The sequence below is a fragment of the Rhinolophus sinicus genome, linkage group LG10 (assembly GCF_036562045.2).
Source record: "Rhinolophus sinicus isolate RSC01 linkage group LG10, ASM3656204v1, whole genome shotgun sequence".
Taxonomy (NCBI): Eukaryota; Metazoa; Chordata; class Mammalia; order Chiroptera; family Rhinolophidae; genus Rhinolophus; species Rhinolophus sinicus.
In genome coordinates this window covers 66,167,379-66,195,210 of record NC_133759.1, presented here as the reverse complement: position 1 = coordinate 66,195,210, position 27,832 = coordinate 66,167,379, and the positions used below count along the sequence as shown (strand labels likewise).

The window sequence follows — 27,832 nt, the reverse complement described above, 5'->3', positions numbered from 1 at the left end:
TTAGGATCGTCTCCCATGCAGTCCAATTTCAGCCTGGCCTGTGACTGTCCCGAGGCTACCTGGTAGGAGCCACAAAGCTATATGCGTTTGGTTGCTGCCTGTGCTGGACCTAGAGGTATCTGTGAGGCTAGCCTCTCTGTGAACTCAGGCTGGCTGCCACCAGTATTGGACCTGGGGCACTTTAGCAAAAGGCCCAGGGCTCCCTAGGATTATTGCCACCTGTCAGCTGCCTATAGGCCCAGCTGTTGAAAGAGCCTCCTTTGGTGGGTAGGCCGGGTTGATTGACCTGACGTTGTGAATGCCTTTGACGATGCAGCACTAGCTGGGTGGGGCAGGGTCTCAGGGAGTCACAAGGTGTGGCTGGTGGTTTTTACAGTTAATGCAGATTCAGGTCTTGTGCCAGTGGCTGGCCTGTGACCACTTCACAAAGCACCCAAGAACACTGCAGCCAGCCACCGATCATGTCAGGGCAGTTTCTGGCTTGTGACCATTCTGTGAATCACCCTGAGAACACCGCAGCCAGCCACTGCTTGCTTCGGGCCCACAGATCCCCGAGAGCTGCCCAAGAAAGGCTGCGGCACAGGGTCTGGGTCACTGCCCACCACCAACAGTTCCTGGGCCCCTGCGGACTGTCTGCTGCTGTAAAAGGCTTCTGTGGCTTGTGGGGGAGGGCGGGTGGCCAGGAGCTGAGAGTGCCCCAGGCAGTGCAACACCAGCCATGATGGGCAGGGACCCAGGGCATCACCAAGGCAGTGCACACATGCAGATTTCACCAGACCAGTGTGGTCCCAGGTTTGACCCTTTGGTGGAGGGTTCAACATAGAAAAGATGGCACCCTCCTGTAGGCTACACATGAGGCAGGCTCCGCCTGGGGATAATGGCTCCTATCCCTCCTGCCCTCACCATGAATCCACACATCTCAGTCTTTTCCCATATGTTTCTGGTGCCTCTCGAGTTGCTACCCCTCCACCAGAGACCAGGTGAGTGTTTGCAAGTGAGTGTGTCTGTGTGCATAGTTTTAAGAGGGTGTCTGGGTTTCCAGCCACCTTCCGTCTCACCCAGATGGACAGACAAGAGTCCTCACTGATTTTCACTGCCAGATGCTGTGGGAACTCCTCTTCCTGGCATAGGACCGCAGGGCTGGGGAGCCTGATGTGGGGCTGGGACCCTTCCTTCTTCAGGGGGCCCCCCCACCACTGAGGTGTCCCTCCTGGTGTTCAACCACTGTCTATCGGTTTGGGGTCAGTCTGTTTTGCATCTCCTCCCCTCCTACCATTTTCGATGTGGCCTCTTTATATCCTTAGTTATAGGGGTTTTGTCTAGCTGATCTTCAGATGATTCTTAAGGTTGATAGTTCAATAATTTATTTGTACTTTTGATGTGATCCTGGGAGGCAGTAGGCATAATGTTTACCTAATCTTCCATCTTGGACCTCTAATAGCTTACATCTTTTGAATACTGTACCAGCCACCAAGCTGTTTGAATTATCATTTCCTTCTCATGTAACCCTGGGATACATTCTTTAACTTTTCCCTTTTTACAGATGAGGTTTATAAGCATTGGAATTGAAGTTAATTAACTTGTATAAAGGACATTACAGAGCTAGTAAATGGCAGAGCTGGGATTTAGTTCAGATTCTGATAGTAAAGTTAGTATTTGTAACTATTATAACTAATTTATCCGTAAACTAACTCCTTATATTGGGTTTAGAAGGGATCTTGGTTCAGCAAGTGCATTATAGCTCCAGGAAACATTGGGGTCAAAGGTAACTAGGTTATGAAGCCCTGGGCCTTTGGGGGTCTGCCAGGTTATTGTTGTTGTCATTATTATTATTATTATTATTATTAATTATTATTATTCCTGTTAGAGTAGGAAGCAAGGGAGAGGGAGGTGTGGGAGGAAAGGAGGCTCAGAGTTTAAGTTTGGAATGGAATGGTGTTGGCTTGATATACTGTACTGGTGAGTTTAAATGATTTAAGACAGTGTTAGAGAGCCACAGAAACTTTTTCAAATAAAAAAGTGACAGTCAGACTTCTGTTTTAGAAAAATTATTTTGGGCTTCAGTGGAAGACTGACTGAACAGGGATAAAACTAGAAACAGGAAAATCAGTTCATTTCTTTTAGTATGAAAAAAGGGGAAATCCCCATATAGTAGATCTGAAAATAACACTTTTGCTTTCTGCTTTTTTTTTTAAAAGTAATAATTTGTTTAATACAAGCAATTGGTTTTATTGTTTCCCATTGTTTGGTTTGTTTGTTTTTGGGTGTTTTTTTGGAAACCAATTAGTGTACTTTTATTGAGCCCCTGCTGTGTCAGGCATCAGCTATATTCACTAGGAGGAGGAAGTACTGTAACAATAGTGATAACTAATACTTACTGTAGCTGAAAAGAAATTTTAAGTATCTATTGGTTACTAGGGGGTATTCAAACAGAGAGAGGAGTGATCTCTGATTTCTTTTTTCTCAACTTGGGAAGAAATGTAAGTTATTTAGTTTGTAAAATGTTAAAAAATGCTGAAGGATTTCCTCGTAAAATGATCAATAGATTCAGTAGATAAATGTATACTGTCATTGATGGTCACTTATTATACTTTGTAATTTCAGAACTTCATGAAACTTTATATTAAATCTGCAGATTAACCCTTCCTGGAAGAATTATAGAAAATGGAAGTGAGCAAGGGTCCTATGATGCAGATAAAGGTACTTATTTTGAAATTTTTGTTAGTTTTGTCCTTTGGATTCTTCATGTTAGAGCAACTACATAAAAATCTTTCAAGATACTGCGAGGACCTTTTAGGTGTATTGCAAGTGCAATCTGACCCTGTCACTCTATTGTTTCACAGTGCTCAGTGTTGTTATTTATGGATTTCTTAACAATGACAATTTCTTCAGTCTTTTAAAGTATTTCACAATATTCTTCCAAGTAAAGTTAAATTAAATACTCTGGTTCTATTTTCTAGTAGTTTTATTTCCTACTTCCTCTACATTTATTAAGTGTTTAAAAGTAAAAGAATGTGTGAGGTGATCAAAGGTGTGGGTGATTTTAGCTGTGAATCAAATTTTTCTTGTACAATTTCAATCTTAAATTTAATAACATGTATGTGTGAGAGAAGCTGTCCATAGGTGGCATTTAAAGGCTGATTGATTTTTCTTCTCATGATTGATTAAGTCCTTCATTTCAGCTAGGCATGAAACCATTTATTTTCCCTTTATAGAAACCTCTGGGTTTTCCTGTTACTGGATATGGAATAAGAATACATTGTGTACTCTTGTTATTCAGTGAATATTTCTTGACCTCAGTGAACCAGGGTAAGGGAGGATAGATGGGATGAAAGAGTTAAATGGCAAAGTTCTAACCAATAATGAAGTATGATTAATGTGATAATAAAATATAATGAAACTGCCTTCTTGGGTAGTAAATCTACTTTTAATTTCAGATAAGTTTCATATTACAACAAAGCTATTAAATTTTAAAAGTACACAGGGGGTTAGAAAGCTTGTGTATGTGAAAATACTTGTGTTGAGTTGTATTTGATATATTAGGATAAGGTTCAGTACACTGAAAGAGGTAAAATGTTTTAAAATGTAAGAGTAGTAAATAATATAAGTTCATAAGGGAGCCTAGATGAAGTTGGTAAACCCACTTAAGGAAAGAAACTAAGCACAGAGATAGAATTTGTGTCTGCCTTAGGCAGACTTTAGGGATGTATCTCTTGAGATATCAAAGAACTTTATTAAAGCCATAATTGCTTTATTTAAGATTTGTATATTTTTGAAACTGCTGCTGTTCTTCATTGGATAAGATATTCTGACTTTTTGTCCCTCTAGTCCAGAAATAAAATTTATAAGTAGCTACTGGTTAATTCTATTACCTTCTCAACCATTGAGTTTTAGACGTTTTGACGTTTAGACGTTTTGACTAATATTATCAATAGTTAAGGTGATCCTGCATAAGACTAAAGCATTCTGTAGCTTGAACAGATTAATTTCTTATAGAGGTGACAACTGAATCAGTGGTTCTGAAAAACCTTGTTGGAATCTTTTTCTCTTTTGATTTTTATTCACTAAGTTTACAATAAGGGTATAATTTTGGAGCTCTATAAAATAGAATTATATTTTAACAAGATAGCTATTTCTTTAATACATTTGTGAAGTCTTTAATATTTTAATCTTGCTAAGCATGAAACAAATTTATCTTTAAGGACTCTTTACCATTCAGTTACCCAAAGAAACTCCTGGCCAGCATTTTGAGGGGCTGAACATGTTAACTGCTCTTCTGGCACCAAGAAAATCCAGGACTGCAAAACCACTTGTGGAAGAAATAGGTATGTTTATTGCAGTTGCGAGAAAATAAAGAAAAACAGAATATTAAGAATGCTATATGTTGCTAAGGGTAAAGGGATATAGCAAATAGGAAATTGGAGAGAATACTTCAGGTGATAAGAAGGTCATGTGAAAACGTGAAAATAGATAATTTGTTTACATATAATTTAAAGATATAAAGAACTCTGTTGAACCAGTAGGTCGGTCACATTTTGGGACCAATTGAAACAGCATCTCTATCTTTGGGAAAATATTGACTACTTGAGCTAAGATTAGAAGTGTACAATTCAATGAATTACATGAAGCGTACACCACTTAAGTCAAGAAATGGAACATTTCTAACATCCTGGAATTCCATCCAGTATCTTCTCCTCGTTCTCCCTCTCTCCTCCTGGCTTCTTTCATGTAACATGAGATTTATTCATATATGGCTATTCACATATTACTTTCATTGCATTTATTATTTATACATCCTTTTGTTGATGGACCTGTTGGTTGATTCTATTTTTGGGGCTATCAAGAATTCTGGGGCTATGCATATTGTTGTTCCTGTCTTTTGATGCAACATAGGCAGGGATTTTTTTCTGTACGTTTTCTTGCCCAAATTGTACTTGGGAATTCCAGTACTTTAAAAAATTAATATTTAACAACTTAGGTACTTCTTCAGTTTCTGAGGAAGGAGGAGAAGATGACGATGAAGAGTTTGATTGGGAAATTGAGCAGTTCCCCTATGAAGAGGTATCTGAAAGTGCTCTGAAGCTGCAGTGTCACTATGGATTTGGAGACTTACGATCAGGAGTGTTTCAGCGGTTGCAGGTATATTGTCTTCCTAAAAGACCTGGGCACTGTAGGATTTCACCACGTGGATATTTTCATTTCAGTTCTGCTCATACTGGGAGTTTTTTTGTGCACTGTATAGAGATGACATAGAGCACAAAGAACAGCTCCTTGTACGCACCCATTGCATGGGTGTTTGCTCCCATCAATGCTGCTCTGTCCAGTGTTCCTGTGCTTACTGATGGAAGACGTTCTGTTACTTTCTTTTTTCTCCACTTTGTTTTTTCTCTATTCAGTATTCTAGACATTAGGTTTCTAAAATACAAAATGGAACCCCCTCTCATACTTCCTGGAAAGCTTTGTTTTATATTTCTGAAAAATGAAAATTGTGTACTCATGGCCTGATGCTTCTTCTGTTTTATAGATAAATGAGACAGAATGTTCCTGGTGAGAATGACTTTGCATTGTTTGGTCAAATTGTTTAGTTTTTGGTATACAGTAGGCACATTTATCTATTTACTCTTAATGGAGGTTGAATGTAATCTCTTGTTAAAACCCTATTATATGTCAGTTAGGCTAAAAAGGAATGATATCACTTTCTCTCCTTCCTTGAACAGTGCAGGAATGTCTACTTCATTTTAGGGTATGTAGGGAGATTGAAATGAATGAAATGGAGAGGAGAGATTTTGAATTATTTTGTACTTATGTTGTATTATAAAAAATGTATCTCTAGAATGTTATGTGATGAAAGTGTTGGTGAACCACTAACTTGAGTTCTTAATTATTTTTAAATGAAAGAAACAGTAATGAACTGTTTTTTGTTTTGTTTTTACTTCATCCCTGTCTGAGCAGACGATGTTAATTCTATTTAGAATGTGGTTTGTTATAGTAAGACATGTGAGTCTACCAAGTAAAGGCAGATGGCTTGTGTTGTAGTCCCACTTCTACTTCTGTTTAGATTTGGGATCCCAGGCCAATTATTTGACCACAAACAAGTTTCATCTCCTCTTTGTAAAGTAGAGATTGCTCGCCTACTTTATAAAGCCATTTAGGAGATTTAAGGAGATGATACATTGTGTAAACACTTTGAAAACATCTATAAGATGCTAGAAAGACCTCTGCCTTTGAAAAAATATAAAATGCTGTCAAGATTCCTTAAAGGGAACAAAATTGGGATTTACTTAGGAGCAAATAATGCTGATGAAATATTTCCTTCAAAAATCTGAGACACTTTCCTGCTGAATTATGATTCTCTGTAATCTCTCTCCATAATCACATACCCTGATCATCTCTGAGGTAGTAAGAATAGAGTCAGTTTCTCTGGGTGTTGAACACACAATGTGATAAATAGATGATGTACTACAGAATTGTACACTTGAAACCTATATAACTTTACTAATCACTGTCACCCCAATAAACTTTAATTAAAAAAAAAAGAATAGAGTCAGTTTTTGTCTAAAGTGGAAAGTATAACCAATGGACTTAAGTTGTTTGGCTGAGAGCTAGATTGTGGTCAGTCTGTTTTGGGCTTGCCTGTCTAAGTCAATGAATGAATGTAAAAGTCACTCAGACTGTCCATTTGGATTGAACATGCTTCCCGAGGACGGGAACTTGGTTTCTTAATTGCTGCTACTGTTGAGGGAAGATACTTAGAAGAATTTCTGCCAGGTTGCTGAGAAGATGGAGGGGTGCCATATTGTGAGCATGGGCCAAGCAAGCTCCTGTTAGGTCAGAAGTTCTTGTGTCTACTGAAAATGTTTACTAAATAAGTAATTTGGGTTGACTTCAGAAAGAAGTTATTATAAATATTCTTTATATCTTTTTGACTGTGTTAACTAATGTAACAAATCCCTAGATACCTATCACCCAGATTAAAAAATAAAACATTGCCAGCACAGTTAGAGCCCTGTGTATCCCTTCCTGATTGCATGCCTCTGTTTCCCCATCAGAAATGAACCATTGAATTTAACACTTATTATTCTCGAGTATTTGGCTTGTCCAAAATCATTAAACTGTTCTTCGTTTTAATGGAATGAACATTGCTTTTCTAAACAATTTGAACGCATTTTTCCCTCAATGTAGGGAAAAAAAGCTATGCATGTGACAAAGCTCTAAGGGTACTACTGTGTTTCCCTGAAAATAAGACCTTGAGAGACCATCAGCTCTAATGCGTCTTTTGGAGCAAAAATGAATATAAAACCCGGTATTATATTATATATTATATTATATTATATTATATTATATTATATTATATTATATTATATTCCCAGTCTTATATTAAAATAAGACCGGATCTTATATTTATTTTTGCTCCAAAAGATGCATTAGAGCTGATAGTCTGACTAGGTCTTATTTTCGGGGAAACACGGCATAAACAGTAATACCGCTAGTAGGCGGTAATGTTTATAACCCCTCATGGTTAATACTGGCATCACAAAAAATTCTAAAATGAAAAGATTTTTATGTTTAGTTTAGTGGCATAACCTGATCTGAACTGAGGTGAGTCTTTTAATAGCTTCCCCCTCCCCATTTAGTGTGTGCACATCCACAAATTCTGCTGTGGAAACACTAGTGTATTGAGTATGGGTGCTGGCCAGACCTCATAGGGGATAAATAAAATGCGGTAAGTTTGCAGTCCATATTACTTTTCTAAATCTTTCAAAGCATGAGCCCTGAAGCTCACCTTCTGCAGGGGTTGGGTATATGTGCACCTCCCATGTCTGCACAGCAGCCGCTGACAGGTGCTGGGTGTGCCCCCAGGCCCGGGTGTGCTGGGCTCAGTGTGTCGGCTCTGTGTTCCTCTTCCATTCTGGCATCATGCTGTTCTGGGTGCACGTTTTACCAGTGGGCTCCCCAATACACAAATGTAGTCTTTAAAGAGTACTGTGTTTTCTTACATGAATTAGATTCGAGGACTTTGGTGTCTTCATGACAATTCAGAAATATCAGAACTTATGAAACTGTGTGAACCAAGATGCCAATAATTAAAGGATGCCTTTAGTATTAAGGTAGATGTGCTACAAAAATCTAGCATAATTATGATTCTTTGCAGAGTCCTTTTGCCTTTACAGATGCTCTATTTGTGACATTCATACCATGTGGTTGAGAACTGAGTGATTATGTAAGATTAAAAACATGACCCTTTTCCTATGACTGAAATAGCTAAAAGAAACTGAAATGCTTACTGCATAAATAAAAGCTTTGAGAACATCTCTTCTAATTTAAAATGATGTATTTAAGAAACATCACCATTTTCTCAAGTAGTGTTTTCTCTTAAGTTTAGAGTTTCGCTGTTTCTGCCTTTGGGTGAGAAAATATCTGTAAAGTTATGTTGACTACTCATATTCTACTAGTATTTTACAGTTTCTTTATTCCACCCCCTTAAATGAAAAATAGCTTTATTTTTCCCTGATGATAAAAGCAATGTGTAGTCATTATAAAAATGTAGCAAAATTAATCATCATCCATAATTTGAATACCCACGCATGTTCTCTTAATTGAGTAATTTAACCCTTTTTAGAGGGATTAGTATAGTCTTTCATGGTTTTTTTCCTCCAACCATTTACAGAGTGTTTGCTTGTGAACTTTTATATTTTATACTGATAATGAGAAGAAAATAAAAATATTTTTGCTGAAACAAATTCTCTTTCAAGATTCCTTCCCTCTGCCCTGACACACATGCCCTTCTTTCTTTCCTTTCTGTAATTGCTGTTATCCACCAGTGTGCCTTTGGAAAACTGCCCTGGCAGCTCAAAGTCAGGGCTTCACGACAGCTTCTGGTGGTGGTGGCTGCCAGCAGCAACAATCCTAGAGTCTCTGGGCTCCAGGCCAGCAAGTTGCTGGGACCACTGCTGCCAGCAGCTGCCGGACTCTGGCTGCTGGTCCTTTCCTTCCCTCAGCTATATCGTTGTTTTCAGGAGACCCACTGTCCAGATTTGCACTGTTCTTCATTTTCTCTCTGGACAGTCTCTGCTTTAGCTATGCTGAAACTCACATAAGCCTGGTTTAAATCCTATACCACCTTTTCTTAGCCGTGCCCATCTTTAAATACCTTCAATAACAGTGGTCATGGGAATGCTTTTTTTTTTTTTTTTTTTTTTTTTTTAAATCACTTTTGCCCTGCTGTAGTTTAACATTTCTCATCCTCTTTTCTTCCTTCCTTTTGGTTGATTGATTGATGCCTTAGATTTCTCTACCCCAAGCTAACTCTGCTTCTGGTTTGTCCCAGTTTCTCTTGAGGGTGCAGTTTGAACAGGGCCACTGTGTGTGCTTGTGCACAGGATAAGCCTGAATGGGCTTGCACTGCCCTGGGTGCTCAAGTTCTATGGGTGCATGTTATATAGCTGTGTCTAGAGGCCCAGCCTGGAGGCAACGAGGAAATGGAGGAGACAGCAGGGATAACTGCTTTCTTACCTTAATTCTCATCCCCATGAGAGCAAGGACCATGTCTGTGTTTTTATTTCCGGGTCTCCAGCACCCAGAACAGTGTCTAGCTCAGAGCAGGCCCTCATGCACTATTTGCTGGATGAAAGATTTAATACTGAATGCCAAGCACAGTGCTGGGATACAGTGAGGAACAAGATAGGCCAGACCCCCTACCCTCATGGAATGTTCTCTTGGGAGATAGACTGTAATCATGTGAAAAACAAATAAACAAGATAATTTCAGATAGTGACAAGTGAAAAAGGATGGGGTGATATGAAAAACCACAGGATGCTAACTACTTTGGCTGGGGTGTCTAGAGAAGGCACCTTTAAGGAAGTGACATTTGCGCTGAATCATGAATGCTGAGAAGGGTACTGTGAGTGCAAAGGCTCAGAGTTCAGAAATGCAAAGAAGTCTGGTGTGTGGCTTAAGTGTATTTGAGCGGGAAGGGAAGGTAGGAGATAAAGCTGAAGAGTAAGACGGGGGCTGGATTGTACAGAGCTTTGAGCTGTGGTAAGAGTCTGAGTTTATTCTCTGTGCAATTAGTGTTTTGTTTTTTTCATTAAAAGTTTATTGGGGTAACAATGTTAGTAAAGTTACGTATGCTAAGCAAAATAAGTCAGACAGAAAAAGTTGAGAACCATATGATTTCACTTATATGTGGGATATAAAACTGAAAGCAACAAAGGAACAAGGCAAGCAATTAGTGTTTTTAAATGCCTGGGGCTGCTTCATTTATCCTATGAAATGCAGAGTTGTCTACAAAGACTCCTAGATTACACCACATTTATGACCTTATATCTGGTCCAGATGAAGTAATGAAATGGGACATTTTAATCCCACCTCCACTTTTTTTATTGCTGTAAGTGAGGAAACTGAACGGTAGGGGAGGGTATGTACTCTCAGTAGGAAGTCAGTGAGTGACAGGGAACTGCCTTGGAATAGAAAGGTAGAGAGAAAGGAAACTGACATTGTTGAATGTATCAAGCCCTGTGCTCGATTTTGTTTAACCCTCACAACACCCTGTGGCATACAGAATGATATCCTCCTACACACACAAAATGTCCACATGCTAATCCCAGGAACTTGTGAATATGTTACCTTACATGGCAAAAAGGGACTTTTTAGATGTGATTAAGTGAAGGGTCTTTAGATGGGGAGATTATCCTGGATTCTCCAGATGGTCCCAATCTAACCACATGGTTCTTTTAAGAGGGTCAAAATGAGAAAAGAGAAGGCCACGTGATGATGGAAGCCAAGGGACGAAAGGCATTGTGATGTGTGGGATGATGAGCCAAGGAATGAGGACAGCCAGTCATGAACATGGATAAAGCAAAGAAACAAATTCTCCCCTGGAGCCTCCAGAAGGAACCAGACTTTGGACATCTGACCTCCAGAACTGTCAGAGAAAAAAATGTGTATTGTGTCAAGCCACTAAGATTGTGGTAATTTGTTGTAGCAACAAGAGGGAACTATGCAATACCTGGCCCCATGATGGAGGAATTGCTAGACTCATTTTTACAGTAAGGAAGCTGAGGTTCAGAGAGGTTGTATAGTTAGAATGGAGCTGGGTTTTAAATTCAGGTTTTGTTTTGTTTTAGATTCCACATATAAATGAAACCATATGGTCAATATTTGTCATTCTCTGTGTGACTCATAGAAACAGACCAAAGGGATGGTTACCAGCGGGGAAGGTGTAGGGGGGTGGGTGAAAAGGAGAAGGGGAATATAGTCAATAATATTGTTATAAGTTTACACAGTGACAGATGATTACTAGAATTAGTGGGGTGATCACATTATAAGGTATAAAAATGAATCGCTATATTGTACACCTGAAACTAATACAACTAATATATACCACTATACTTTAAAAAAATTTTTTAAATAAATAAATTCAGGTTTGTCTAACTCCAAAGTCACACTTTTTCTACTTCATCAGGCTGCTTTCAGGAGAGAGAGAGAGAGAGAGAGAGAGAGAGAGAGACACAGAGAGAGCTCACAGGAGACCCCTTGGGGCTAGAAGGAAAGAAAGCGGTGTGACTCACAGGTGCTGGGGAGAGGGACTTGGCGTCCACAGACAGGAAATGGCTCTTATAGTATTCATCTAGCTGAAGTAAGGCTGCAGGTATAACTTATCTTCCCCTGCACCTTTTCCAGCTCTATGGCTACAGGAGCACATTTCCAGCAGGTTGAGGAAGGCTGGGAAGAGAGGAAGAGTCTAAGTTGCACTACTGGGGGAACAGGTGTTTCTGGTGGATTAAACTGGAACTCTGGAAGTGTTTTCCTATGGAAACATTGCTGAGCACTTGTTAAACAGTTTGTGTTGTGAATACTCTATTTCAAGTTTATTACAGATTGAATAAAACTTGTGGATTGCCCTTGTGAGAATCTAACCACTATTTATAATAGTATTTCTATAGGAAAATACATTCTAAGTCCCCAGAAAGTAAATTGCAAAAACAAGTTTTGGAATACACATTTTTATAATTTTGTAAGCCAGTAATCTGTTTTTTGCCCAGAATGTTTGTTTAGAAGTATTAAGATATTCTGGATGTGACTTTCAAAAAGGTCTCTGGGCCGTTTCATTGTATTAGAATGTGTTTAGATTAAATGTTGTTGATACTACTTAAGCTAAATGAATTGCAGGAAGGGTGAGAATTTTTTTAAATTATTGTTATGCAGAACTTTTGATCGTGTGGGGACTCTATCCTAGTCTTTCCCTGGCTAATTCCATACAGTTCACTTTGTTGTAGGGATTTTGCATTAAAGCAGTAGACTTCAGGCCTGATTATAGGCACTAACCTGTCATTCCATTTACAAATCTGTATTAATAGTTTGCCTGCACAGCTCTCCACTAATTTATTTCCCTTGATTTCTTTTCAGGTAATATTCTTTAAGCTTCTTCTAGTTTCTGTATTTCTCACTTGGGTTTGGTAGTAGAAATGTGAGGTTGAAGAAAGAAAAAAAGTATAGTTTTAGGAATATTTTCATTGTATAGGTTTCTCTACTTCATAATTCTGATCACAAGAGAAAAGACCATATATATGATGGTATCTTACTAGGCAGTTTTCCTAATACACCTGCTTTCTGTAGGATTTGCCCTAGGAAACGTGCTACATATCAATATGTATATATTAGGTGAAGATGATTACAGTACAGTTGAATATTAGGATTAGATTTTTAAATTATGCTCAATTTTCAAATGGAAAGTCATATACTTCAAAGTTGCCCTTAAAAATTCTTAATCTGCTCATAAAGTAGAATGTACACAGTTTTGTGTGTAAGTTTTATATAGTGCTCCTTGAGACCAGCTGAGCTAGACTATAGGAAGAAACAAAAGGAAAGTCTATGTGTAGATGTCTGATATTCAAACCATTTTGTCTGTTAAATGATTAAAGAAGACAATTTAGGTCATACAAACAAACTTGGACACTTCATGAAGGGGACAGTCTCCATTCACAGAACCGGAAAATGGGGCAGAAGTCAGGAAGCTTTTATAAGATAAAGAATTAGGAACATGGAAGAGAAAAACAGAAAATGTCTAATTGGCTAGGGCCACATAGTCAACCTTGTTAGGGGTGAGAAGGAATAAGGAACTAAGTATAGAATCCAGAGTTGGCTTGACACTGGGTATTGGCTGACTGGATATACTGCATTTCTGGTCAAGCAGAGCATTTAGAGGGACACAAAAGTTATCTAAGTTTTGGTTTGCTTACCTGGCACCTGGAGTAGGAACTCCATCCTGGGTCTAGAAAATTATTTTGACACGCCTTTAATAACTGAAATCTCCAGGAGTAAATGGGAAATGGTGGAGAATTAAATGTTCCTGTTTGCTTGCAGGACTTTATTCTATTCTGGTTTTTATGTTAGACTTTTATAGCCTTAATATATCTTGAAAAGTTTATGTGAAAACTTCCAACAGGGCCTGGCAAGTAGTAGGTATTTAACAAACATTTGTTGGATTTGCATCTAGATGTCACAGGTACTGTTATGGCTTACAGATCAATTACGTAGATTCTTCCCATGTTGTGGCATTTTGTGCAAAATTAGATTTTTCAGTGCTAAAATAAGAGAGCAATTATTCTTTCTTGGTATTCTTAGGATGAATTCAGTGATGTTATCGATATTAAGGATCCAGATTTTACTCCTGCAGCTGAACGAAGGCAGAAACGCCTGGCTGCTGAGCTCACCAAATTTGATCCTGATCATTATCTGTGAGTATTGAAAAAAATGTTTTTTTATTTTTCAATCACAGTTGACATACAGTATTGTGTTCGTTTCAGGTGTACAACAGAGTCATTAGACATTTACATACCTTACAATGTGATCACCTGAATAAATCTGATACCCATCTGACACCATGTATATGTGTGTGTGTGTGTATATATGTGCACTGTATATAGTTATTAAAATATTATTTACTATATTCTCTATGCTATACTTTGCATCTCATTTCCTATTTTTGTAACTAACAGTTTGTACTTCTTAATCCCTTCCCCTTTTCACCCACCTCCAACCCCCTCCCATCTGGTAACCATCAAAATGTTCTCTGTATCTATGAGTGTGTTTCTTTATTTTGTTCTTTAGATTCCATATATAAGTGAAAGCATATGGCATTTGTCTTTCTCTTACTTAACTCCACTCAGCACAATACCCTCCAGGTCCATCCATGTTGTTGCAGATGATGAGAACCTATTCCCTTCCCTGGTTGAGCAATATTCTATTGTATATATGTACCACCTCCTCTTTATCCATTCTTCTATCGACATACACCCAGTCTACCTCCACATCTTGGCTATTGTTAATAGCCAATGAACATATGGATGTACATGTCCCCTTGAAGTAGCGTTCGGATTTCTTTGGATAAATACCCAGAAGTGGGATTACTGGGTCCTTCTTTGTCTCTTGATATGGCCTTTGTTGTAAAGTCTGTTCTTGTCTCTTATAAGTATTGCTATGACTTTTTTTTCTGTTCCTTCTTCATGAAATATCTTTTTCCATCACTTTACTTTCAATCTCTGTGTTTTTTTCGATCTGAAGTAAGTCTCTTGTATGCCTTTTCCATTCAGCTACCCTATGTCTTTTGATTGGAGCATTTAATCCATTTACATTTCAAGTAATTGTTGACAGATCTGTAGTTATTGCCCTTTTAGTATTCATATTTTTAATCTTTTTTTCCCTCTTCTTAAAGAAATCCCTTTAACATTTCTTGTAATAGTGGTTTAGTCGTGATGAATTCCTTTAGTCTGTCTGTCTGTCTGTCTTTCTTTCTTTCTTTCTTTCTTTCTTTCTTTCTTTCTTTCTTTCTTTCTTTCTTTTTCTGGGAAGGTCTTTATCTGTTCTTTGATTCTAAATGATAGCTTTGATGGGTAGAATAATCTTATATGTAAGTCCTTGCTTTTTATCACTTTAAATATTTTGGGCCCATCTCTTCTCAAAGTTTCTATTCAGAAATCAGCTGACAGTGTTATGGGGGCTCCCTTGTAGGTAACTAGCTGCTTTTCTATTATTGCTTTTAAGATTCTCTCTTTGTCTTTAACGTTTGGCGTTTGAAGTTCTCCCTGAGATCATTGAGCATCTTTATAACAACTGAAACTCTGCCTCTGATAGATTCCTTGTCTCCGTTTTATTTAGTTCTTTTTCTGGAGCTTTGCTCTGTTCTTTTATTGGGGACCTATTTCTTTGTTTCCCCATTTTGGCTGCTTCTTTGGCTGTGTTTGTTTCTATGTATTAGGTAGAACTGCTATGTCTTCTGATCTTGGTAGAGTGGCCTTATGTAGTAGGTGTCCTGTGGGGCCCAGGGGTGCAGTGTCCCTGGTCACCTGAGCTGGGTGCTCCAGGTGTGTCCCTCATGTGGGTTGTGTGTGTCCTCCTGTTGTAGTTGAGTCTTGATTACTGTTGTCACATCAGTGGGAAGGATTAACCCTCAGGCTGATTGGTTGTGAGGACTTGCCGTGACTGCAGTGGAGGAAGTATTGTGCAGAGGCTGACCCTACAGGGCAGGTTTTGCTTTAGCAGGGCTCTGGTATCTGCTGAGTCTGTCTTTTGGGTGTGTCATTTGTGGAGGTGATTGGGTGGTACTCTGGTGTAGTCTGAAGCTGGCCACCAGGTGTGTTTGTTTTGGGGCCTCTTGGAGGGGCTCTGGTGCAGGCCAAGGTCAGCTGCTGCCTGTGCCTGGCCTGGGGCCACCTTCTATGAGCTACAAAGTGATTTGCAGATGGTTGCCACTTGTGCTGTGCTTGGAGGTGCTTAGAAGAGGGTAAGCTGCTAACCAAGGCTGGCTGCCACTAGTGCTGGGCTTAGGGCTGGTCATCCAGAGGTATGGAGCACGTTGCTGCCAGATGCTGCTTGTTGGGGTTTGTGAACCTTTGAGAGATTTTAGGAAAGTCTGCAGCGTGAGCCACAATGACCATTTGTATGGGAAAGCCACTGGAAGTAGCTTCTAAGGGCCTGTAAGTTAGGTGGGCCCTTAGAACAGGGCAGTGTGAATGGTGTTAGCCAGGTTGATGGAGACTATAGTATGGTTCCCACCTGTGCGGGCTGGGTGTGAGAAGGGCTCAACACTGTCTGGAAGAAAGTTGACCCTCCAGCCTTTGGCCCCGAAGTCAGACAACCCAGCTCCTCCCTGAATGTCCCTGGCACCTTTTGAACTGCTACCCCAGTGCTGGAGCTCAGAGCGAGTGAGTCCATCAGTGAGTAAGTTCATGCATGGGGCCTTTAAGAGGAATGCCTGGGACTGCAGCTACCCTGTCTCACTCAGCCACAATCTCTGCTGGTTCTCACAGCCGGAAGTTATAGGGACTTCTTTTCCAGGCACTGGAACCCTGGGCTGGGGAGCCTGGTGTGGGGCTGGAACCCTTCACTCCGCAGATGGAGGACTTCTATAGCCGAGACATATATTCCTCACGATTTTTAATGGTCACACGTGGGTGTGGGACCAGCCCGTTCCATGTCTCTGCCTCTCCTACCAGTCTCAAAGTGGCTTCTTCTGCAGGTCCTTAGAGGTAGGACTTCTGTTCAGCTGGACTTGAGGTGATTCTCAATGAAGGCTGTTCTGTAGTTTAGTTGTAATGTTGATGTGGTCATGGGAGGAGGCGAGCCCAGCATTTACCTACTCCACCATCTTGACTGGAACTTGAGTATTGAATTTTTTGAGGATTAAATAATTTACTTGACATTTTTATATAAAATTTTTGAGTATGTTTTTAACTATGCTAGGCATGTGCTTTTTGGATTCTAGAAATTAGTGAGGACGCAAAACCTTAATTGACATTGGAATTACCCTACAACTGTTATACCTTTGAGATCTTTGTAAAATGTTGCTTCCTAGCATTTCATTCCAGCAACACAGAACTCTTCCAACATCTTTGAGTTTTTTCTTTCCAGGTTTAAAAATAGGACACTGAATTCAAGAATATCTGCATCTTTTATGTAGACTTTTTGTTGTGATTAACAGTCTTTAAGAATTTGAATCTACATTTACTGCTTTTCTTGGCTGATCCAGGGTTTTCCTAAAACTTTTATCCACTACCACCAGTAATCAAGGATCTGTTTCAAATTAAATAATTATTGTTTGTAGTAGGGTATAAAGAAAATCTCATTTTAAGTTTTGCTGTATTTTATTTCCCACCTGCGTTAATGGTGTCTTTAGCCATAGTGCATCTCTATCAGGCCTTAGGAACTTATCCAATTAATGGATAGATAATTAATCACTTGAGGAGAGACTGTGGTATGTTCATTGGCCATGTTAGCAACACTTGTTCCAAGAAAGCGATTGTCACCTGGCCTCTGGATGCTGGGTTCTCATAGGATGTGTGTCATATGTTGATTTAGATTTCAATTCTTCTTCTTCCCATGCTCTGGGCCAACAACTTCTAAACCATTAAATATGCAGTTGTAATCATCATATTCCCTTTTATTTGTATAATGCTTTTAGCTTATCAAGTGCTCTCATGATTATTTCAGTTTTTATAACAGCTGGGGAAAGGCGGTTAAGGGACTTACTGAAAGTCACACCACTACTAAATGGCTTGGCCAGGACTTGAAAAAGAGTCTTTCCATTTATAATTTTGTATTTCCTTTTCATATACACTTTTTCAATTTAACTGCTGTTGCTCTTGTGATTAACATTATATTTCCTGTGACACAGTAGGAGACTAATTGGAATGGCAGAAATATATCTTGTGATGTGCAAATGCATTGAGTGATGTGTCATGATAAATGGTTGAACTATTCAACATCCTGAGGGAAACTGAGTAAGAGCAGAGTATGTTGTATTTTGGAGGACATCTAAGAGATTTCAATCCATTTACATTGCCATTTCTAATTACCTTTATCTCTCCAATTGTGGTTTTAAAAGTTCACTAAAGAGTAATTTGAAACAACCTATTTTAAAAATCATCCTGAATATTTACAGTGGAAATTTCATTGTCAGCAATTTTCTTGGGCAAGCATGAAAACAGAATTAGCTCTACATGACTGAAATTTCAAGTGGGAGGGAGCTTAATTAGAAGTATTTTTCTCTTGTAGAACTAGAAGAATATCTATATACCCCAAGAGAATTAGGAAATTGGATATTATAGTTGGCAATGTGATACTGTGTTTTCCCAAAGGTAAAACCTAGCCGGACCATCAGCTCTAATGCGTCTTTTGGAGCAAAAATTGATAAGACCTGGTATTATATTGTATTGTATTGTATTGTATTGTGTTATGTTGTGTTGTGTTGTATTGTATGTATTGTATTGTATTGTATTGTATTGTATTGTATTGTATAGTATTGTATAGTATAGTATAGTATAGTATAGTATAGTATAGTATAGTATAGTATTGTATGAGACCCGGTCTTATAGTAAAATAAGACCAGGTATTATATTATATAAGACCCGGTCTTATATTATACTAAAATAAGACCGGGTCTTATACTAATTTTTGCTCCAAAAGATGCATTAGAGCTGATGGTCTGGCTGGGTCTTATTTTCAGGGAAACACGGTATTATAAGCAGCCCTTATTTTTCACCATCTTCTGTGTTTCTTCATCTAGAAGTTAGTAGTATGCATTAAATGTTCTTTCCACTTCTCAAGGAAGAGTTCTTACATGAGTGGTTTAAATTTAGTCATGGGCAAGTTTGGATAGTGGGAGTCAAGAATTAAAGATTCTTTGTGGTTCTCAACTTTCTCTGTCTGCCTTATTTCGCTTAGCATAATAATCTCAAGACCCATCCATGTTGTCGCAAATGGCACTTTCATCTTTTCTTGGGGCAGAGTAGTATTCCATTGTGTATATATACCACAACTTCTTTATCCAATCATCTGTCAAAGGACATTTTGGTTGTTTCCATGTCTTGGCCACTGTAAATAAAGCTGCAATGAACATTGGAGCATATATGATTTCACTGATATGTGGTATATAAAACTGAAAACAACAAAGGAACAAGATAAGACAAATGAAGAAACAAAAACTCATAGACACCAACAATAGTTTAGTGGTTACAGAGGGGAGGGGGTAGATGAGGGTAAAAGGGATCAAATATATGGTGATGGAAGGAGAACTGACTCTGGGTGGTGAACACACAATGTAATGTATAGATGATGTGTTACAGAATTGTACATCTGAAACCTATCTAACTTTACTAATAATTGTCATCCCAATAAACTTTAATTTTTTAAAAAAAGGTTCTTTGTGACTTTTCTGGTAGCTATTAGATTGGCTAATTGTAATTTTTGTGTTACTCATTACTCATTATTACATTAGCTGACTAACTCAACCAAATGTGTTAATATTAATAAAGTAAAATTCTTTTAAATTTTCAATTAAAAATATTTTAAGTTAGTACAGTAGAGGGAAGGGGTTTACTTTAAATTCTGATCTTCCATGCAGACAATACATTGAATGTATTGTATTACACATTTATGTATGTGATGTAATATACACATGTAACACGTAACATATATTCCATTAGTGTACTAGATGACATTGTCCTTCTTCCAAGTCATGTCTCCTCCTGTTGTCAGGTTTTAGGGAAGACTCATTTTAATGTCTCCCTAAGGCAGAATGGTGAGGTAAATTGATTACATAGAAAAAAATTATACATTTCAAAGGCACATATGAATTATTTTGGATTATTATTTTTAAAATTCTTTGTTGTAATACCTGGATGCCAGTTTATAATTTTTTTTCCCCGTATGGTTTCTAGCCCAGCAGAATTCTGGGCATATAGATGATCCATTTATTGTTTTTGATTGTCCATTTTTTTGCCGTTTATAATTCCTTTTGGATATTATTTTTGTATTAAAATATAATGAAGTCATCCTAAAATATTCCGTAATAGTTCTTCCTCTTTTGCTTATTATAGCCAAGTTTTCTTGCTGAGAGTGTTTATTTTTTACTTCCTAATTAAATTGTTTTTAATTATTGGCATATGTTTTATTTCAACGAGTTCATAAAATTTTGCCTGTTTCCTTCTTTGGGAGAAAATAAAAGAATTTAGTCAATATTCAAATATTTGTGAGCTAAGAAAAAGGACAAAAATGATCAAATAGCATTTAGGGTCCCATTTCAAATTATAATTTTCAGTACTATAAATGTATTAAAGAAGTAATATACTGATCAGGCTTTTGGATTTATTAAGGAGATCTTAAGACAACAGGTAGTGATTATGAGGTGAGAAGACGATCACCTACTTCCAAGGTGGTTCTCTATTCTAAAAGCAAGCTTAGGAAAAGCATTAGAATAAAATTTCATTTATGCATATTCATTCTTTAATTTTTTCAACAAGTATTTCAGTGAACTGCATGCTAGGCAGTTTTGCAGACAGCAAGGAGTGTGTGGTGGCTACCCTCATGGGGCTTACATTCTGGTGGGGAAGTATACATATTTTGATTGTGACAAGTGCAATGAAGAAAAGCCAGGTTAAGGGTTTAGAGTGACTGGGCATCTCGCTGACTCTTCTATTTCAGCATGTCCAAATCGAACTCATCATCTTACCTTTAAAGTCTTCCTGAATGTTCTCCATGGTGGAGTGCCCGATTTTTCACTCTACTCACCCAGGTTAGGAACCTGGGATTCGTCTTTGACTTCTTTCTTATCCCATACTTCCAGTCTATCTTGAAGTTGTACCGTTTATCTCTACTGTTTCCTTTACTCCATCTATTTCTGGCCCTCATCTGTGTCACACTTACTGCAGCAGTCTCCTTGCTGCCTAAGTGACATCTCTACCTTCAGCCTTTACTTCTGCAAATCCATCAACTATAAAACCAGCAGTATAATGTCTTATGTACTGAAAATGAAAATCTGCTTAAACTAATGCTAGACTGTCCTTCGCATAGAGCATGAGCTTCTAACTCCTTGTGGTAGCATAGAAAGTTCTCTGTGATCTGGATCCTGCCTGTCCCTTAGCGTCTCACTTGCCACTCCCTGCCACATTCTGCACTGTAGCAGTAATCAATGTTTGCGTCTGCCCACCTGTACCATATTGCTTCTCACATACTTTGTACTCATTGTATCCCTTAGCCCTTTTCTCCCCTGTCACATCCTGCCTTTTACTTATCTTTTAAGACTGGAACCAATTGTCACCCCGTCACCTTCTCTCCCAGATAGGTGGTGGAAACCCTCCTCAGTGCTCCCATGTTGTAACTCATTCTTAACAGCATTCTGTGTTTGTGTGTATGGTTCCCATTAAATTGTGGAGTACTGAAGGGCAGGGAGTTGAGTCCTGCCAATCTCATCTCCCTGATGCTGCACACATGTAGAGGGCACTCAGTGAGGCTTGTCAGATTGAATGGCATTTAAAAACTTGAAAGTAATTTATTCTGGAAAGTAGACTGTCAGTCAGCCTCAAATCTTGTTCACAAAACTCTTAAATCAGGGAAATGTAAAAATCATCACAGTTTAATCACTGGGACTGTATTAGTGAGAACTTACTAAAAATAATCACTTAAATATTCTGAAATTTTTGGGATGTGGGGGGTATGCAGGTGGCAGAGATAGTTTTACAAAGCCAGTTCTTTTTTTGTTTTTTTCAAATAATTTTTCCCTTAGGGCAAAACCCAGCATCTTCTCAGGTGGGTTCATCTACCTTTGCGTTAAGTGTCCTTGGTGCTCTGGTGTCCAAGACCCTTTTCTGTCACCCTCACAGTTTTCCTTGGGCAATTCTGGCCTCATTAACTGTCCCATGTGTCTCGTGAGTGTCAGACTTCCATGTCTAACTGCTTGTTGGACAGGTCTCTGTGTGTCCTAAAAGGATACCTCAAACTCAGCCTGTTACAAGCAGAAGTCGTCACTCCAGCCATGTCTGCTAACATCTTGTGTTCCTGTCCCAATAAGTGGCACTGTTGTCCACTCAGTGGTCAAGGCCAGAATCCTGGGCATCTACCTTGACTCCGGGCTCCCCTGACTCCTTCATCCTGAGGATTCTAGTTTCTAACTACATGTCAGATCTATCCACTTTCTTTTTTTTTTTTTCAATATTTTTCTTTTTAATTTTTTTTATAATTTATTTTTTAAATTTATTGGGGTGACAATTGTTAGTAAAATTACATAGATGTCAGGTGTACAATTCTGTATTACATCATCTATAAATCCCATTGTGTGTTCACCACCCAGAGTCAGTTCTTCTTCCATCACCATATATTTGATCCCCCTTACCCTCATCTCCCACCCCCCACCCCCCTTACCCTCTGGTAACCACTAAACTATTGTCTGTGTCTATGAGTTTCTGTTTCTCATTTATTTGTCTTGTTCTTTTGTTGTTTTTGGTTTATATACCACATATCAGTGAAATCACATGGTTCTCTGCTTTTTCTGTCTGACTTATTTTGCTCAGCATTACACTCTCAAGATCCATTCATGTTGTCACAAATGTTCCTATGTCATCTTTTCTTACTGCCGAATAGTATTCCATTGTGTATATATACGAAAACTTCTTTATCCATTCATCTATCGAAGGACATTTTGGTTGTTTCCATGTCTTGGTCACTGTACACAAAGCTGCAATGAACATTGGAGCACATGTGTCTTTATGTATAAATGTTTTCAGATTTTTTGGGTAGATACCCAGGAGAGGGATTGCTAGGTCATATGGCAATTCTATTCGTAATTTTTTGAGGAACCTCCACACTGCCTTCCATAAGGGCTGCACCAGTCTGCGTTCCCACCAACAGTGTATGAGGGTTCCTTTTTCTCCACAGCCTCTCCAACACTTGTTACTATTTGTCTTGTTGATGATAGCCATTCTGACTGGGGTGAGGTGATGTCTCATTGTGGTTTTGATTTGCATTTCTCTGATGATTAGTGATGTTGAGCATTTTTCATATGTCTATTTGCCATTTGTATGTCCTCTTTGGAGAAATGTCTCTTTAAGTCCTCTGCCCATCTTTCAATTGGGTTGTTTGTATTTTTGTTGTTGAGTTGCATGAGTTCCTTGTATATTCTGGATATTAGCCCCTTATCGGAGGCACTGTTTGCAAAAATCTTCTCCCATTCAGTTGGTGGCCTCTTTATTTTGTCAATGGTTTCTTTTGCTGTGCAGAAGCTTTTAAGTTTCATATAGTCCCATTCGTTTATTTTAGCTTTTACTTCCATTGCCTTTGGAGTCAAATTCATAAAATGCTCTTTGAACCCAAGGTCCATAAGTTTAGTACCTATGTTTTCTTCTATGCAGTTTATTGTGTCAGGTCTTATGCTTAAGTCTTTGATCCATTTTGAATTAACTTTGGTACATGGTGACAAATAGCAGTCCAGTTTCATTCTTTTGCACGTGGCTATCCAATTCTCCCAGCACCATTTATTGAAGAGGCTGTCTTTGCTCCATTGTATGTTTTTAGCTTCTTTGTCAAAAATTATCTGTCCATATTTATGTGGTTTTATTTCTGGGTTCTCAATTCTATTCCATTGGTCTATGTGTCTGTTTTTCTGCCAATACCATGCTGTTTTGATTATTGTAGCCCTGTAGTACAAGCCAAAGTCAGGAAGTGTGATACCTCCATTATTGTTCTTTTTCTTAAGATTGCTTTGGCTATTCGGGTCTTTTGTGGTTCCAAACAAATCTGATGATTTTTGTTCTATTTCTTTAAAATATGCCATTGGGATTTTGATGGGGATTGCATTGAATCTGTATATTGCTTTGGGTAATATGGCCATTTTAACTATGTTGATTCTTCCAATCCATGAGCACGGAATGTCTTTCCATTTCTTTGTGTCTTCTTCAATTTCTTTCAAAAATGTCTTATAGTTTTCAGCATATAGGTCTTTCACATCCTTGGTTAAGTTTATTCCTAGGTATTTTATTCTTTTGCTGCAATTGCAAAAGGAATTGTTTTTTGTATTTCTTCTCCTGAGATTTCATTGTTAGTATATAGGAAAGCAATGGACTTTTGTACGTTGATTTTGTAGCCAGCAACTTTACTGTATTCATTGATTCTTTCTAATAGCTTTTTGGTGGAGTCTTTAGGGTTTTCTATATATAGCATCATGTCATCTGCAAAGAGTGATAATTTAACTTCTTCATTCCCAATTTGTATGCCTTTTATTTCTTTCTTTTGCCTGATTGCTCTGGTGAGGACTTCCAACACTATGTTGAAAAGCAGAGGTGATAGGGGACAGCCCTGTCGTGTTCCTGAATGTAGAGCAAAGGGCTTCAGTTGTTCTCCATTAATTATGAGATTAGCTGAGGGCTTGTCATATATGGCCTTTATTATGTTAAGGTATTTTCCTTCTATACCTATTTTATTAAGTGTTTTAATCATAAATGGATGTTGTATCTTGTCAAATGCTTTTTCTGCATCAATTGATATAATCATATGATTTTTGTCCTTTATTTTGTTTATGTGATGTATCACATTGATGGATTTGCATATGTTGAACCATCCTTGTGCCCCGGGGATGAACCCCACTTGGTCGTGATGAATAATCTTTTTAATGCATTGTTGTATTCGATTTGCTAGAATTTTATTTAGGATTTTTGCATCGGTATTCATCAGAGATATTGGTCTGTAGTTTTCTTTTTTTGTGCTGTCCTTACCAGGTTTTGGTATCAGGGTAATGTTGGCCTCATAAAATGAGTTAGGGAGTACTGTCTCTTCTTCAATTTTTTGGAAGAGTTTGAGCAGGATTGGTAATAGATCCTCTTTGAAGGTTTGGTAGAATTCACTAGTGAAGCCATCTGGTCCCGGACTTTTGCTTTTGGGAAGGTTTTGGATGACTGATTCAATTTTGTTACTGGTGATCGGTCTGTTTAGATTTTCCAGTTCTTCATGGTTCAGCCTTGGAAGGCTATATGTTTCTAAGAACTTGTCCATTTCTTCTAGGTTATTGAATTTGGTGGCATATAGTCCTTCATAGTATTCTTGGATGATCCTTTGTATTTCTGTGGTGTCCGTGATAACTTCCCCTTTTTCGTTTCTGATTTTGTTAATCAGTGTCTTCTCTCTTTTTATCTTAGTAAGTCTAGCCAAGGGTTTGTCAATTTTGTTAATCTTGTCAAAGAACCAGCTCTTTGTCACATTAATTTTTTCTATTGTCTTTTGATTGTCTATTTCATTTAGTACTCTCTGATTTTTGTTATTTCCTTTATTCTGCTGACCTTGGGTTTTACTTGTTCTTTTTCTAGTTCTTTAAGGTGTAACATGAGGTTATTTATTTGGGATTTTTCTTGTTTCTTGAGATAGGCCTGTAATGAGATAAATTTCCCTCTTAAAACTGCTTTCGCTGCATCCCAAAAATTTTGGTAGGATGTATTTTCATTGTCATTTGTTTCTATGTATCTTTTGATCTCTCCTCTAACTTCTTCTTTGACCCAGTCGTTCTTTAAAAGTATGTTGTTTAATCTCCATCTATTTGTGTTTTTTCCCGCTTTCTTTTTGCAGTTGATATCCATTTTCAAAGCCTTGGTATGATTTCAATCTTCTTAAATTTGCTGAGACTGATTTTATGTCCCAATATATGGTCTATCCTTGAGAATGTTCCATGTACACTAGAAAAGAATGTATAGTCTGATGTTTTAGGATGAAGTGCTCTATATATTTCAATTATGTCCATTTCATCTAATGTGTCATTTAGGGCTGCTGTTTCGTTATTTATTTTCTGTTTGGATGATCTATCCATAGCTGTCAATGATGTATTTAAGTCCCCTAGTATAATTGTGTTTTGGTCAATTTCTCCCTTTAGTTCTGTTAGTAGTTGCTTGGTATATTTCGGTGCTCCCTGATTGGGGGTATAAATATTGATGACTGTTATGTCTTCTTGTTGTACAGTCCCTTCACCATTATGAAATGTCCATCTTTGTCTCTTGTTATCTTTTTCACCTTGAAGTCTGTTTCATCTGATATCATTATGGCTACACCTGATTTTCTCTGGGTACCATTTGCTTGGAGTGTCAATTTCCACCCTTTCACTTTGAGTCTATGCTTGTCCTTGTAGCTGAGATGTGTCTCTTGGAGACAGCATATGGTTGGGTTTAGTTTAGTTTTTTGATCCAATCTGCTACTCTGTGCCGTTTTATTGGTGAGTTCAGTCCATTTACATTTAGGGTGATTATTGATATGTGAGGATTTTCTGTCATTCTATCTTTAGTTTTCTGGTAAGGCTGTGTCTCCATTGTTTTTTTTTTTGCCTTTTTGTTGTTGTCTATTATTTCTGTGTGGTGGTATTCTATGATGTTTCCCTCTGTTTCTTCTTTTATTACAGTATATATTTCAGTTCTGGGTTTTTTTTGAGTGGTTACCCTTAAGTTTATGTAAAAGAAAGTTTGATATTTAGAGTATTCCATTTTCTTCAGCACGCTTACTTTCGCCATTTCGTATTCTGGTTCAGGCCTTTACTCTCCCCCTTTTCAGTTTTGGTTGCCAGAATTGTCCCTGTTGATGGTGGTCGAATAGCCTCCTTTAGTATTTCTTGTAGTGTAGGTCGTGTATTAGAAAATTCCCTGAGCTTCTGTATGTCTGGAAAGGTCTTTATTCCTCCTTCATATCTAAAGGATATCTTTGCTGGATATGTTATTCTTGGCTCATGATTTCTGTCTTTCAATAGATTTTTTAACATGGCTTGCAACGCGGTTGTCACCACAACACATTCTTTCTAGCAATTCTCAACTGTTTTTTTCTCTTAAGTATGCCTTCTTGTTTCCTAGCCTGTGCTAATTATTCTTTCAGCCCAGATTATTTTGTCCCACCTCTCTTAATCTGGTTAACTGTTAATTATCATTCAGCTGTTGGCTAAGATATGAGTTCCTCCAGGGACCTTGCCTGTCATCCCAATTTCATTTTGTCATAAACTCTTGTACTGTTATGTCATAGCTCTTATGCTGTATTGTAATTGTTTGACTCTCTCATGAGACTGTGAGTTCTGTGAGGGCCAGGACTGCCTGTCTTGTCATCCTGATTTGTGGATAAAAGTTTATAGTAGAACCTCAATTCAAAATGTTTTCTTTCATTTTATTTTCAGTTACAGTTCACATACAACATTATATGTATTAGTTGCAGGTGTACAACATAGTGGTTTCGCATTTATGTAACTTATGAAGTGCCCCTTGCCCCAATAACTTACCCACCTAACACCGTATGTAGTTATTATAGTATTATGGACTGTAGTCTCTATTCTGTACTTTACATCCCTGTGACTGTTTTATAACTGCCAATTTCTACTTCTTAATCCCTTCACCTTTTTCACCCAGACCCACAGATCCCCTCCCATCTGGCGACCATCAGTTTGAGTTTTCCTTCACTTTAAAGGAAAAGAGATAGCTAATAGGAGACTCTCACTTAGCAGGATTACCGTGTTTCCTCTAAAATAAGACCTAGCCAGACAATCAACTCTAATGCGTCTTTTGGAGCAAAAATTAATATAAAACTCAGTCTTACATAATATAACAATTATATAAGACCCAGTTTTATATTATAGTAAAATAAGACCAGGTCTTATTTTGAGTGATGGGGAACATGGTAGTTTATAAAGCACGTGCTTTATCCTAATCTCATATGCTTTGTGCACCTGACATAAATTGAGAATTATTATTTCAAGATAATTACTGTTCAATTTTGTCCCATATGTACTTTATTTCCTCAGGCATAAAAACTGGAATGTGTGTATTGGTTAATAGCTTGGATTCTGGAGTAAGACTTAAGTAGGTCTAATTCCTGGCCATGCTTCTTACTGGTTCTTTGACCTTGGCCATGATATACAACTTTTCTGACCCTCAGTTTCCACCATGTAAAATGGGCAGAGAGTATCCTCTGCCCATGGGGATGGTATGAGGATTCAAGAAAATAATTAATTAGAAGAACTTAGTGCAGTGCTTGGCATATTTGAAGAAGT

The 27,832-nt window shown here is 38.0% G+C and overlaps 1 protein-coding gene across 1 annotated transcript in view; it reads left to right on the top strand.

Annotated features, from left to right (window-relative positions):
* SHQ1 (SHQ1, H/ACA ribonucleoprotein assembly factor) overlaps positions 1-27,832 on the top strand; it is a 167,152-nt gene that overhangs the window by 16,091 nt on the left and 123,229 nt on the right. The window contains exons 2-5 of the mRNA XM_019717052.2: positions 2,636-2,700; positions 4,203-4,325; positions 4,979-5,139; positions 13,627-13,739. Coding sequence (XP_019572611.2) covers positions 2,636-2,700; positions 4,203-4,325; positions 4,979-5,139; positions 13,627-13,739 — 462 coding nt within the window. The remainder of the gene's footprint in view (positions 1-2,635; positions 2,701-4,202; positions 4,326-4,978; positions 5,140-13,626; positions 13,740-27,832) is intronic.